This window comes from Labrus mixtus, chromosome 7 (genome assembly GCF_963584025.1).
Source record: "Labrus mixtus chromosome 7, fLabMix1.1, whole genome shotgun sequence".
NCBI lineage: Eukaryota > Metazoa > Chordata > Actinopteri > Labriformes > Labridae > Labrus > Labrus mixtus.
This window is the reverse complement of record NC_083618.1, coordinates 13,124,732-13,140,663: the sequence shown is the minus strand read 5'-3', so window position 1 is coordinate 13,140,663 and position 15,932 is coordinate 13,124,732. Positions and strand designations below refer to the sequence as shown.

Genomic DNA, 15,932 nt, shown 5'->3' with positions numbered 1-15,932 from the left:
CAATATGAGTTAACCTTATGGGATATTACATTATTTATACTTGTGGTAGATCAGCGCCTTGCAGACGCTCAGTGAGAAAGTGCTCATCACAGACTCATGGGAGTCTGCCAATACTAATCCATAAACCTTTCTAAAACACAACCATCAGGCAGCTGGGGGTGACTCATGCAGCATGGGGAGTATGGGTGACACAATGTGCTTAAAACAATGGGAGAAGCAAGGTGCTCAAGTTTCTTTCAGAGAAATGGAAGTTAACATCCATTTTTAGATGGGAAATGTATGGTGGCTTGAAGAGATGTAACGATGCACTCAACTCACCACACGATACATATCATGATTTGGAGTTAAAGATACGATTTTATCGTATCAGATTTTCTTATTTTATTAAAGCCATGAGATTGAAGTCAACGTATGAATAATATCCCTGTTCCTCTTCTTCTTCTTGATAAATTAAGTAATTCTGCGGTTGTACAGTTTCTAATAAAACAATTAATATTTTCTCTTTTTAAGAAGTGACACTGATCTAACAAAAATACCTTGTTTTGGAACTTTTGTTTAAAATAAAAGAAGGAACACGCAGACACACTTTATTACCATCCGACCTTTAAAACAAATCCTAAATCTAACAAATGTATAGCATATAATGCAATATCTTAATATTATTGCAGCGTACAATCTGCTTCTAGATGTCCCTTCTCTACCCAAGTTGCTGATCGAACTTTAAGCAATGGCCAAACAAAAAAAAGTTGGCCATCGCTCCCATAAGCAAAAGTGTGATGGCACAATAGCAGATCATGGTTGTCCCCTTACTGACCATGGTGGAGAAATGTATTGTATCATCAAGCTGTTTAAGAGACTCCAGTTTGTTTATCATCAGATCGTCTGCATGCAATATTAAAGTATTTTTATTTTACCTCAGAACAAACCGTGCCTTGCACTTTCCCTCCTAATTTGCAGAAGGCAGGATATTTAAGCAAAATTCATCCAGCTTTTATTTTGAAACGTTTTGAAAAATGTTGAAAATATCTTCTGAGGAAACTTTGAAATAGATTGATAAAAAATATATTTAAGAACTATCTGCTCATACCTCTGACATCCTTTTATATGAGCTACAGAAAAACGTCAGTACACTAGTATATTATTTTCAGGGATGGAGGCCGATCACACAGCTAAACCTTTTAAGACACCCTCTAAATTGAATGTCGTGCTGTAAAAGGGTGTTGATTAAGTATTCTCCTAAAAGACCCAGTGATTAGGATTTCTCTGTAGAGGCAAAGCTGCAGCAGCTCTAATGCCTTCTGCTGCAGAGTAATTGTGGGGAAGAATCCTCTCCCCATCTGGCCTGAGTTTGTCAGAGGCCCCGGGTCTCTCATTACTTCATCGTGCACATGAGCAGAGCTGGGAAAAGAGAGCCAAACTACAGGGGCACAAACGTCCCTCCCACTCCAGCTCTTTCTCTTTCTTTCTCTGTGAAACACTCACCAAGGACCACCCTCCTTCCTGTCCGCTGTCCACATGCAGAGAAAGTATGCAATTCACAATAACCTTGCCCACTGTATCTATCACCACCCAAATACCTCAACCCCCTCTCCCACCACTCCTCATATTCCCTGCCTGGCCCCCCTCAGCCACGCCCTGTCTGTGGTCAATGCAGCGTGAGAGGAACTGTGTCCAAACAATAGCCAGAGAGAGGCAGCCCCTCACTCCCCTCACATTTCTCCCTCGCTCTTCCTCTTCCAAACTAGACTTCCTCGTGTAAAGACCTAATCATGTCATAGCAAGGACTCTGGGGGTTTCATAGACAGATGAAAATTCTCTGGCTAGGAGGGTGGGAATATTTTTCTTATTTCTTAAAGAAGATGTAGAAGACAGTGACATTTCCAGTAACATAACAGGCATCCCAATGCATTACTTTATCAGAACCCATCTCAGATCAAATGTAGATTAATGCAGAACATTTTATCATGTTATTTAGTGCATACAGAAGAGACAGATAACGAGAAAGATGAAAAATGACAACAAATGTAAAAAAAAAAAAGCAAAAGCAGTAAAACCTATCCAAAAGAGATATTAAAAATACATAAAGTATAAACAGCAAACAAACGCTGCTTACTGGCCTGCCCGCAATAAATCATATTCACATCTTATACAGTGTTTGCAGTTAAGTTTTAGACTTTTCTCTTTTTGTTTCTGCACATCATAGCTGAACAGCTCAGAAGTACTTAATGGCACATTGGTAGCCTTTGTTCCATAGAGGTTGGTCATGGCCTTAAATAAATAATGTCTGTGGTTATTTGTTTTGCTTTGTAAGGGAATGCAAACCCCAGTAATGAACCATCAGAGTCAAGGAGACTGTCAGCGAGAGCAGAGGCCACACTGTGCAGTTTGACTTGTGAGAGAGTTTCCACTCCTGGATTTTCCTGCCGAGTGCATGCATGCAGGGAGGGAGGGGAGGTCATCTGGGTGGCAGGAATCCACTTTCATGTCCATACTGGGGCAGAGGAAGCCTGTCGGTATTGTTAATAAACGCTCAGAAATCTTTCCAAGTGTGTGGGTCAACAGCGAGGCATCATATGGTGAGGATGATTTTATTTTGTAGCTATCGCTTGGGGTCAGAGTCGAGACATGACAGCTGACCCCCGTGTAGCTAAGCTTTATTAGCACAGGTGACAGAAAGGCTGCACACTTTGGGCACCAGCTGGAGATGGCATTCCTTTGGTTCGGGTGGCAGATGGTTGTGTTGCAATCACTATGCAATCCGTGATGTGAAGTGCCACCTAAGAGAGAGAGAGAAGTTGAGGCTGCTAAAGTGGTGGGCAGGCAGGCTTGTGTAGAGGCAGACAGGCAGTGGAGCAGAACCAGTGAGGCGAGCTCCAAGAAAGATGCCAACTTCAAGACAGGAAACTCCTAAACCAGATATTCCTCTGCACTTACATTTTTCCATCCAGCTTTATCCAAATGAAACTTGACAGAGGAAGTCGGTGAAAGCCAATTCGAGGAGAACTTTTAGTGTGACTCCGAGTCTTGAACTGCTTTCTGGTGTGAAGCTCTGCCTCCCAGATGATATTGTTCCTATCAGTGAGACTGATATTTTTCATGAAAGACAAAATGTTCATTTAACTATTTTTCTTCCCACAGAGTCAGGCCAGTCTTTGTTTCCAGAGGAGTACTAATGAAGACAGTGTTTAATATGGGTTTCCTGTTTAGGTCACAGCTTGGATTAAGAGCCCATTATGTGACTGACTTTTATTTACTTGAAAAAGATAGAGGGGTTGACTAATGAGGATATTCTTCAGTGTTATGTTTCCTCGTCTGGTCCTTTTCTCCCTCTTTTCTTTTACATGGGCTCCTCATCAAAACATTGCATGCAACAAGTTGTTTTCAGAACTCACTGTTCCATAAATGAATCTACTGATTTGTTTATAAAGCGCCAGGTCACAAAACAAATATCTCATTATACATTTCAAAAAGAGCAGAGGCTGAAACTACGTGGCAGGATTATGTGTTCGCGAGGTAGCTTTAGGGTTAACTCTGGGTTTTTCAGTACGACAAAGGTGGTCCATTTCTTACAGGGGTAGATCACTGTGCCTGTACACCTCACATGCTCCGGTGCTAAATTGATATTGTAAGCTGCAACTCACACATTCACTCGGTCTGTGTTTCCCCCAGTAGTTCTTCCTGTATTTGCTAAAAGCAGTTGTGTCATTTTGTAGAGTGTGTAAAATAGGACAATCTGCTAATGTCATATTCTGGGTACACCATCCTTTTTATGTGATTGGGTCAAAGAAAATCTTTGTTTGTGTTATCATGTGACCGCTTAGTGCAATCTCATTTGTTAGAAATACTGAAGCCAGGCAACCGAAAGTTCACCCGGGTATGTTGAACTCACTTCGTACTACAAGCCTCTGGTCTAGACCGGGGTCTTTGTTATATTGTGTAGAGAGGACAAACATTTACCCACCATGAGAAAGTGCTTGGCAACACCGACAACCAAAAAACTTCTTTTCAACATACAGAAACCTCAAGCAGGACCAGATTCATGCCGTGTCGAGACAGGCCAAGAAAGTGAAATAGAGGAAGAGGCAGAAAGAGAGAAATGGCACCATGAAAGAAACTGCACTTTATTGTAGGTATCTTGCAAATATCACCATCATATGTCAGAGTGGAGAATTCCTGTTGTGGATTAGGTGAAGTATTGCTTCCTGGTTGTGTTTTATGGACCTTCAGGTTGTTAGATCTGCATCATGTACATCTGGAGAGAATCACACTTTTGGTTCAGGATTGGGAAAAAAAGCTCACGAAAGAGGATTTCCTTGCCTGTTGCTTAGATACAGTAAGCTTTGATGCATTTCGGTTGAGGTCTGATGGTAGTAAAGTGCGTCTGACAGAAGCCTGAGACAGCAGACTCTCGTGTGATGGTGGATATGTGTCTCCTTTAATGACACACACTGGACTCAGAATAAAAAAAGATTCAGTGTGCTGCTGCGATGAGACAAAAAAATGAGCTCTGACTGAGCGTTTAGTATAATTCTCCCATGTGGGGTGTTTCAAGGCTGCTGCCTGGGTGCCGGGGTGCCCCATTTACAACAGGAGGTGCGGATAATGATCAGACTTTAAGAGCCCGATTTTCCATCTTCAGCATGCTTTCACTCTACTTGCCATCTATTCGTTTTCACCTTAAATCATCCAAATCCCCGTTGAGTCCAAACTTCAAACAGTTGCATGTGTAAGAAGGAGAAGAGGAGACAAACAGCGAGGGAGACGAAGCCCGGTTGCCTTCTCAACACTCTCAGCTCATCCTATTAAAATGCCTCATTGCTTTAGCAGCGGAGACTTTTTATTGCTGCTGGTACATATTGTTGCCTTGGCTGCAGTTTAAATTCATTCCCTGAAGAGAATGGAGTAGGCATGGAGGAAAATGAGTTCTGAGGAAGTGCAGAACAGCCTCCTGTATGGAGAGGACACAAAGCGGAACATTCCAGCAGAGCGAACGATAAGCAGTACTCTACTCTGAATCGCCTGGTTCATCCAGACATCTTATGAGATTGACTGCAGACATAATGAAAATCCTGACAATAATGTCTACATTTAAACACCTACACAATCCATAAATAGCCAGTTCTTTGCATTTTATTCTGGTGCCTGATGTTCCACACATTTAACTACAACTATTTAAGTCAATATAAAGCTGGTTTTCATTTAGCAAGATGAACTTTATGACTTACATTAAAAAATGAAATAAAAAGTCTCTCTCTCTCTCTCTCTCTCTCTCTCTCTCTCTCTCTCTCTCTCTCTCTCTCTCTCTCTCTCTCTTTCACTCTATACCAGGATGCTATCATATTGCCTTGTTAATTTACTCTGCAGCCTGTGGGTCATCTCACAGAATAAAAGTTGTAGTGATCATGTGATTTAATAATCAACAACCTCAAATTATTTTGTAACTAGCAACTGATAACAGATCCATTCATAAAAAAGTTTTGTTTTTTTATTGTAGCCTCTCTATATGTTCACAGTTACTGGTTTCTAAGTTTTTTTCCTGGAACTATTTTCCCCATGAGTATTTGTTGCATGTTTCCAAACACTCTCTCTGATTCTATTTCTGTGAAGTTTTGTTTTTATGTGCACTTCATTTTAAGACGGGAAATCAACAGTAACTCTAGAACACAATCCCATCTCCTTCTTGTAGTCGAACTGGACAACTATTCATGCTCTATATGCTCTAGTTTGCTACAGTTAAAGTTATATTTGTGTTAGGAAGATATGTCATAAGACACTTAACTAAAAAATCTCTTCTATTTTGACAGTTGTACGGAGAAATTTCAACTTCCACTTTGGAAACCGGCAATCAATATTTTGTATTCTAGTTGTTGGACATGTTTAATGTCAAATAAATCAAATACGTGATTTGCTGGGCAATTTTTTTTAAATTAATATTTTTGCTAGTTTGCGTCCTCTTTCATGAGAGAATATTTATATTCCTGTTGTTGTTTCTATCTTTGTGTATTTATTTCAATAAACAAGCAATTGAGTGACATACTTCTCAAATTTTTGACATTCTTTTGAGTAAAGGATTACAGATTGCAACAAAAACGATCAATATGTGATCAAAAGAATAATGTATTCACAGGTATATGTGTGTGTAGCTGAGGTTTCCTTGTTTCTAGGGTACATGTACAGTACATCTCCACTCTTCTCTCAGACAGCAACAGATGGCTCTCTCTGTTACACACCTCACTGTTTACTTTAGAGCGACATTCCACTGAGCTTCTCTGCTGAGTTTATTTCCAATTACTCCAAAATGAATCAATTCAGAGTTTGAATTCATCATTAGGGAGAACATAGCTTTCATAAATGAGATTACACACTCCTGACAAAGCATCAAACTAAAGTCTGAGGGATGTGACTAAACTTTATCTGCCTCCGTCTGTCTGGATTAAAGATTCTGCCTTTTCAATATATTGTAAAAATAAAAGCCAAAGCTAGCAACAAAACCAGAACATCTTTTTATTCAGACTTGTTGTTTTCTTTTCCTTTTGTTAAAAAATACATCTTTACCTTGTGATTTCATTTATCATGTTCTCTTTTTGGATGAATCCTAAACCAGTACCAAACATAAAAAAATGAAATGTTTATGTTGATACATAATCTCCCTAGGCCCTCTGATATGTTGACATGAAAACATGTTAGTGTGCTCAGTCCCTGAATTATTTTTGGTCCTCTGCCTGCAGGCATTAGTGTTAAAAGCATGCCTCTCTGTTTTCTGCTGCTGAGGAGGTTTTTACAAAAAAATATTCATCAGGTCACCTATTACTGTGCCCTGTTTGCTCAGGCACAAACAAACACACACACACACACACACACACACACACACACACACACACACACACACACACACACACACACACACACACGTGAGTATGCTGCAGCTCTGTTGAGAAGGCTGTGTATATGCATTACTGTAAATATGTTTGCGATAAATTACCCGAACAATGTGAGCTCCACAGATATCTCAGGTAACACGGCGACGTCCTGAAAAAGCTTACTTGTGTCTTTTAGAAGCATGTTGGTTGCGTTTTTATTTAGGAGGAAGCAATTCAAAAGGGAAGTCTTTATCACCAGGCTTCTTAAAGTTGCTCACAGCTTGAAGTGAGATCAATGGCCTCAGAGATTGCTTCTTTTTTTTTTTCTAAAATGTGAATTTTTAAAAAACTTTAATTTCACGCTTAAAAGGATCTGATTACCCACCATATGTTTGTCTTAAATTATTTTATATCTTCAGCATCAATCAACACGAACACACCAAAAATAAACCTGCTTATCTCTTTAGCTGACGGGGACCGTCTTCCCAAATTGGCTATACATTAATGAATAGGATACTCAGTGAAATTGCCACCGGCTATTTGATCCTAAATAATGCAAACTGCAGGGACAATACGAACTAAACTATCAGCAGTTTCTTTCTGGCTCTGCTCTCCCATTATGATTAATAAGGTAAATTAAAGATATAGAAAGCTTTGTTATTATTCCCAGAAGGCTTCCAAAAAAGAGATGGACTCATCATTTATATCAACATTATTTCAGTTTTCATGCATAGTAATAAGACACATTCATCAGCATGGCTCCTCATTACAGGGACTCACTTTATTGATTGAATGGTTTCTAATTTTCTTATCTAATTTGAAAGTTTGAAGTTGGATGTTCTGATTGAAAAGTTAAATAATTGACATTTAATAATTGATGTGATCTTTTATCTGATATAAATGTACAGTCAACACTTTGAATCCGTGTCCCTGCTCGAATAGATTCTAAAAGACGATATTATTCATGCTTGGTGCAGACACATTCAATTTGCATGATTCACACTTAGGATGAGGTATCTTGACTTCTAGCTTTTGGTATAATCCTAGCTTGAAATATGCTGCATCCTTTTAATAATGCAACCGTATTTGAATGATGAGCCCTTTCTTGCTGGATGATACCTATGCAAAGCTGGATTATCAAGTGGGGTAAAGTAGACATCTGCTACAACCCCTGGTTGGCTGTAAGTGTTTTGGGTAATAAAAAAAGGGGGGGATGGCTCAAGGTGGTTATGATTCAAAAGGTCGACAAGGACAGTTCATAACAGGAGGATCAGCATTTTTGATCCCCTGCTCCTCCAGACCACATGGCCAAGCGTCCTTGGGCAAGGTTCTGAACCCCCAAAGGGCTCCCAAAGGCATCCCCATATAAATCAGAGTAAAAGAGCACAAGATGGAAGCAGGTGGACAATTTCTAGCCTCTGTTATTAGGGTATGAATGTTCTTAGCCAACCCTAAAAGAAAGTTATATGGAGCTTTCTATTACTGTACTTTGTATAATGCCTTTGCCGTCTTTGCCATGGTCACATAACAGGCTACTTTGACATGTAAAATGAGTGGATTGCCCCTTTAACCACTCTGTTTACAGTTACCATCCTTGTATTCCCCCTCCTCTGTCGTCTGGTATTATAACCACAGCTTCTCTCTGGTATTGGCCCTCTCACTGTTACGACGACAGCTCAGACGACTGGTCGAAAGTGATGGAATCTTCCGTTCTGGCCAACAAACAATGAGTTCCATTCAACATGGCCGCCATTACTTGAAGTGATGTGGTTATTTTGGACGGGTGTTTCAGATTCAGGGGTTTCCCACAGACTCCCCCTAATTAACCACGGCAAGAGACTCAGCTCGTCTCTCTGTCCAGGAATGTGCTCCCAAGCCCTCAAGTATGCCTCTGTTCCATCCCTGCTGCAAAATCCGCCATATTTGCAAATGATGCGTACCAGAGACCCTAATGAGAGCAAAAATAAGGCTTTTAATTTTACATTTTTGGACACTCAAGAGTATTCACTTTAGAGGGATAGAAGCCACCTGTAATTTGTGTGTTTTACTAGGACTATTTTACCTGTGGGTGTAGTTTCAGGGAGGAACTTATTCTGTGATGCACTTTTTCACAGCTACTGCGAGTCAGCTAAGACAGACTCTATTACTTTCCCTTTATGAGGTTAAAATGTGCCACAGGGCTGCAGAACGTCCAGCTTTGTCAAAGAACTAGCTCGAATGAGAAGCCCTGGCCTGGCGGTGTGTAATTTACTGTCCACGGTGAAGTCCTGAAGCTAAAGCTAGAAAAGAAGAGGTGAGGAGATGCAGGGGGATAAATATTGGAGGTTATCATAAAGAAGGTTATGAGAGAAGAGGGGAGAGGAGAGGAGGAGTTTAAGACCTAGCTCCATTAATAGACCCTGTGTGCAGCAGAATTGATTTTGAGGTCAGTCCATAAAGCACAGTGCCTCAGTACTGTGCTAACAGTAGCATCATTATGGTGTTATTAGTAGAGAGGGGGAGGATCAGTATGAGGGGGAGGCTGGCAGGGTTGTGGGAGTAATTTACAGGTGTGTTAAACATGACTGCTGTTCTAATAAAGAGAAAAAGAGACAACATGGTTATTCTGGCAGTCTAGCAACGCATGGGGCTCTATTTTGAAGGTCTATAACGTGTGGCGCAAAGTAATGTGGGGCGTGTATTACAACTTGCGACAGTAGTTCTGCAGCACACAAGCACAGCACTAAATTAAGCACAGGGTGCAAAGAGGTGGGGTTTTTCATAGGTGTCTTCTGGGTGTTACATGGATTGAACCAATCAGTGCAACCTCTCTCTCCCTTTAAAAGCCAGGTGCACCTGCAGGATGGCGTATTTATATTTACGAGGTGGATCTCAGTTGTTATGTTTTTTTTTTTAGATAAACCAAACCCCGGCCAGCTCATTAAACTTCTTTCAATGTGTCCCTGAAAATGCAGAACACAGAAAGGACACAGACTGAAGTTTTATGTGACTGAAGCATTCCCACAACATAAGAAGAAATCAAGAAGATGCCGTGAACATTTCTGTATGAAACAACAGCTTGTCCTCAATTATTCAAATATCCAGACACACAGACAGGATCAGACAGGATACATGTTAAGTGATGTTCAGTGTGCTCAACATCAAATAAAGATAGACGTTAAACATTTACTCTGCTGGGATCCTTGGCTATAATCTCTAATGCCTGAGTAATGGACACTGGGCGCTGTATTAATATCTGTGGGCTGGATTAATACGATTATTATAAAACAACAGAAATGTCAGAACTGGAAGCATAAGCAGGCATCTTAAATAATCAACAAAAAACCCACACTTACTACAAAACAATAACTCTTTACCTCTCCAACAGAAAAAAAACAGTACTCCCCTGATTGGCCACAACACAGGAGAAGAGAAAGAAACCCTCAAAAGTTTCACAAAAGTTTCCCCAAAGTTTGCTTAATTATTGTTGTAGGTGTTTAAAGGACATGAGTCACAGCTACGAACACAGTCACAGCTTGTTTAGGGTTTTTTATACTACTTTTTGGAAAGGTTATGCAAAGGGAATAGGGCAGAACTGGAATAGAGAGAATGAGAGAAACACACATATTCTCTAAGTCTCTCAAAACAGAGAGGGGTCAGGGAGAGTCAGTGGACTGAACGTGTGTGTGTGTGTGTGTGTGTGTGTGTGTGTGTGTGTGTGTGTGTGTGTGTGTGTGTGTGTGTGTGTGTGTGTGTGTGTGTGTGTGTGTATTGTGAAATAGCTCTTCAGTGAAAAGATAAATATTTTACTCTAAAATGAACCGAAGTAAAGAGTAGGAAAAAATTAAAATACTCAACTTAAATACCTCAACATTGTAATTTACTGCGGTGCTTACTGTATGGGGAGCAAATGGAGGCTTACTTTTTAACTATCCACCTCTGATTACATGCTGTGAAAGATTCCTTCTGTTATAAAAAACAGTACATTTACTGAGAAGAAGTTTGAAAAAAAAAAAATTGATGTTAGCTGTGCCTGTACAATATGAGGGTATTAGTTGAGCAAGATAAATAACATTTTAAATCGTTAAATAAATAGAAAAATACCAAAAGTTGATCTGGACATCTCCTTTTAGCAGCAGGACAAACGGGGCCCCCTGCAGGCTCTGTGTTTCGCTGACTGGGCTCACTATGAGCTCCATCTGGACCCAATTAGAGGTCCTGGTACTCACTGTTGAGTTCAAGTGACCATTAATTCTTGTTAATCGATGCAACTTTTCCTTATAAGTCTTGTTGTGACCTTTCAACAAGTTAACAGAGGCCCAGTAGGGATTAAAATTAATTTCTGCTCACACTGTGCTGCATTTATGAATAAATGAAAAGCTATGTGTATGTACCTGGAGCAGGAGAGCTGTACAGTAATTATTAAAGGCTGCTTTCACCTAATAGACCTGCAGCAGTTTTTATTGTAGGTGATTATGAGACTTCCATAGGAAAACAATCTAGCAGTAGCAGTCTTGTGTAAGTAAAACAGTTTTTGTGTTGCACATTTCTGTTCCCTGAAGCTGTCACAGCTGAATAATATCTTGTGCTTTGCCTTCCCAGCGTTGATAGAGCAATCAGGGGAATTCTATCCATATCTGCGCTGAGTCAAAGTCTGGCTCGACAGGCTGATGTTACATGGTTTATGGGTGCTTCGGTTGTAGCGTGTTTTGCGAGGGGGAATGTGGGAATTTGAATCGTTCCAAATATGTCATCCATCTCACACATATAAACTGTTTGGACAGCTCGAGCGGGACCATATACACACTCCAGCTGTGACATGAGTCCAGCCCTTTGTACCCAAACATCTGAGTGTTTGTTTTATTGTTCTGTGGGCCAAGAGAGAGGGGCAATGATAGGACGCAAGCCTTTTGTCAGTGTACGCGTTTGTGAATGTTTTGATGTCTCCGCATTGTTTTTATTCGGCGCTGTAAGGCATTTCCACATCTTTTATTCTCAAGAGTTCATGAACAAGCTTCTCTTCAATTTCTCTTGTGCTTTTTTTTATATATTTTTTTTTAACTTAAACTGTAGCAGATGTCCATTTGAGGGGGGAATATTTTCCACTAACAAAGAGACATATAGAAGTAGCACAGCTAGGAAATAAAAAGCTTAGATGATATGAAACAGAGAAAAATAATTTGAAGGGTAAAACTGTGAGACATTGAACAGACCAATGAGCTGCGATGTGAGGGGCAGCAGCCCTCTGTGACAGACAGGTAATGAGTGTGAGGTAATGCACCTCCGGACCTTAATTGGTTTGAATGAGCGGGCTGGAGAACCTCCTCCATCAGGCTGTGGATGAGCAGACTGTCAGGTGACAAGCCATGGAGAGACGACTAATTGGTTCTCTCCTCCAGACGAGGCTCCTGTCTCTCATTGTGTAGATTAAAGAAACAGGGGCTGCTGGATGGGCTGGGTGGGTTTGCTTCAAACCTGAGACATTGTTTAGATGTCGCTCTGCTTGTTAATAAGCAGTTGATTAGTTCTTTTATGTACTTAATTTTCTAATATGAACCCTTCAGCAATTAGCTATAATGCTAGTGCTTAGAAGGTTCCTGATGGCTCATGTTGGCTTAAAGGTCAACAGACAGTTGGGCTTCCTTGTGTTTTTACCAAGCAGCAAACACCTATGTTGAAAATTTAAGCCAAGGCAGAAAAAAAAAAAAAAAAAAACTGCAGTTCATCAAGTGTCCACTGGAGTCTGGCTCCAAAAAGAACAGGGAAAATTCCCATTTATATAAATGTGCTTCTCTGAAAGTGAGCTAAGTAATAATCAGAATTGCACAGTATTCCACCACAGTGAAAAGAGAGACTTACAGTATTTCTGGCAGCGTTTACAGTATTTCATCATGCTTTAATGTGATTCTCTGATATCTGCTCTGACATAGAAGTGCTTAAAAACTCTTGGAGTAAACAGCATAGTGACATAATTTGATTTCCACAACTGACTCGTGGGGTAAACTGAAGAAGCAGCTGAATCTCAGACTATTACTACAAGAGTAAATGTAAAAAGCACTCCTGGCATTGGAGGGCGTTCAGACAGTGTTGCCACCATGCTGTATGATTCAAATGGAGTGGATGCAATCCTTTAATACTGCCAGTATCAAAGGATTACAGTAAGATTGTCTCTGCCTTACATATGCCTCTCTGTCACAATCAGGTATTAGCTTTCTTATACAGTCGACTTCAGCTGTCTGATTACACAGTTGGAGGGTGGAGGTCCCGGATTATCAACGAGTACATACCAGCAGTGTATCAAAATCTTTGGTTCATAGAGGGACGTCCCATCTGCTGGTATGGCGTGATCAGAGGGTGGGCAAGACCACCGCAGGGGGGGTACAGTAAGCTTTATAGAAGTAGATATGGATGCTAGGTGGGGGGTGGAAATGATGGAGGGCGTGGACTGATCCCATGATAATCTGAGTCCAATCCCTCATCTGGGATCCTCCCAGCAGTAATCTAATGCTGCAGAAACAGGGAGAAGGCTTTGACTGAAAGAGAAAATGCGGAAGACAGAAGCTCAGATATGGATTTCTCTGTCATGTTGAGCACTGAGAAGATGTTGCGGCCCAGTTGTATACCGTGGGAACTGCGTGGATCTAAGATGACTGAAGGCAGAGCAGCGATGCATCACTTCTCGTACCAGGGTAAGAAATGCAGCGACTCTCAGTGTGCACCAGCTGTCCACCTTTAACCTCTGTGAGCGCTGTGCAGCTGCAGTGCAGCAACTTTTGATTTATGAGCTTGTGTTTCTTGCAGCCTTGTAATGAGATATGAATGGATACACACACACACCATGCTATCATTTAACCTTGTGATCAGCAATCTGTGGCCATCTGAAACTGAAGGCCTCTTTTCCATTCTGAGGGCCATCTATGTGACTGTGTGTATTTGTGCATGCGCGAGTGCACATAATTGGATGATACATTTCAAATTAATTAAGTTGGCGTCACAGGGGGGCATAGACACATCATGAAACAGGAAGTGGAGGAGTGTGAATCATTATGCAGCGCTGCTCAGCGTACCAGGACAACAATCTGACACCATAGATGAGTCTTCTGAGGCATATTGGTTCCTTATTTGTATCTTTTGTGTTTTGACTCCTGTGGATGGAACAGCTATTTAGTAAGACAATACTGTGATAAATTCACACATCATATCAGTTATTGTGGTTCTGTCAGCCTTGTTATGATGAGCTCGCTAAGATTGATTACATTATAATTCTTTTGAGCTTTTGGTGGCTTTTTTCAAAACTTCCTTCTCAAGCATTACACTAGCCTGTTCAGCTCGAGTCCTGCTGATCCACCAGCAGCCAGCAGCTGTGACATTTCTAGACCACGATCAGGTATGGAGATAGAGATGGTTAATTAAAAAACAAAGAGCACCTAGGTGTTGGAGAGACTTACTTTAGCAGAATTCCTTCATTCTAAATGACTTCTCTTATTTATCTATGGCTATATGTGTATTTATCAATATTGTTTGTCATTGTAATATAACATTTACAATGTTATTGGGTACCTTGCTGTACATTGATGAAACTACCTTCCCTTTTATGACAAGAAAATTCAAATTTTCTAATCCAGGACACCATGCTGCTTCTAGGTTCTTTATATCTATTTGTTATGACATAACTCATTGTAGAACAAGTGATGCAGATGATAGCTTGATTTAATATAGGCCTATATGATGGGGGGGAGGGGTTTCACTGAAAATGACATTACTGGGGCGCTGGTGGCCTAGTGGTTGGTGTGTGCGCACCATGTGCAGAGTAGTCCTCTGGGCAGGCAGTCCTGGTTTGGGTCCTGCCTGTGGCTCCTGTCCTGCATGCCATTCTCCACTCTCTCTCCCATTTCTGACTCTATCCACTATCCTGTCTTTAGCGAAAAGGCCCAACAATAGACCTTTAAAAAAAGGTAAGAAATGTACATAACTAACAATCTTTGTTAAAGTTTAAAGAAGTGTGTGTGATATTTGTGGTCTCTTTTAGAGAGCTTCATTTTAGGAATCAGAGCAGCATTTGAGAGCTCAGTCTTTGTTGTGTACTTTAATGAGAGTCAGGAGTTGTGTGAGCTTTGAGGTGACTTGTGTGTGAAAACGTTTTGACTTTTAATCCGACATAAATCAATAATTAGGATGCTCCCCCCCTTACACTCGGCTCTAAAGCTGCATTAATCATTCTGTACTATTCCCTCCTACTTCCTCTGACAGTCCTAAACATTTTCTTCAGAGAGGATTAAAGTTTAAGCCAAAAGGTTGCCAGCACAACTGTTACTTAGCAACCATGATGGGATGGAATGCCAAAAAGCAACAATAGTTTAAACAGTCCTCTCAAGTTGCTTGTTTTGAGGTTGCTAGTAACATTGAGTTAAAGTAAGATAAAAAAAAGTTACTAGTTTTAGGATTCTGTTTAAATTAAGTTATCGCCTGTTAAATGAGCAGCGTGTGATTAAATCAAATGTGACTCAAACTTTGACAGAAAAGAATTTCAGTAATCAGTGGTTAAAATGTTAAAAGATATTTAAAGATAGCCAGTGCCTTTTGATGTCAAGTTGACCATTTATAAGACTGTATTTATCTATCAAGAGAAAAAAATGTTTTTCATTGGGGATTGTGTTTTTAAAATGTTATTTGCAGCACAAAAAATATATATACATTTTCAATCTCTCAAAATGTGATCTTCATTGGACTTAGAAAAACAGCGCCACTTTCTCTTGTTTGCTGATATAGCTTTATTTATTTTTGTTTCCACACAACACCATTTGGAGGTTAATTAAGTTTTTCTGCACTGTGACTTCAGCTACAGGTTCCGACAGTACATGCACTGGAGTTTGCCCTCACATATGCTGCTTCATCCATCTGGGCTAATCTGCAATCAGGACTGTAGATATCATCCAGGACCCATTCTTAAGAATGTCTCGGGAAATTAGTGTGCTTCAATGACTTGTGGAAAAAGTTACATTATAATTATAAATACTTGGTCTTGGTCTTTGTTTACAGTTTGTTTAATTGTAGTTTGTTTAGTTGTATCTCCTGATATTGAGATAGGGTAAA

At 40.3% G+C, this 15,932-nt stretch overlaps 1 protein-coding gene across 7 annotated transcripts in view; it reads left to right on the top strand.

Moving 5' to 3' along the window:
- Positions 1-15,932, top strand: part of kaznb (kazrin, periplakin interacting protein b) — a 107,078-nt gene that overhangs the window by 47,712 nt on the left and 43,434 nt on the right. The window contains exon 1 of one of the 7 annotated variants that reach the window (XM_061043082.1): positions 13,405-13,528. The exons of the other annotated variants lie outside the window; for them this stretch is intronic. Within the exon in view, the coding sequence (XP_060899065.1) occupies positions 13,408-13,528 (121 nt within the window). The 5' untranslated portion in view covers positions 13,405-13,407. Of the gene's footprint in view, positions 1-13,404; positions 13,529-15,932 lie in introns of those variants that run through there. 7 annotated transcript variants of the gene reach the window in all.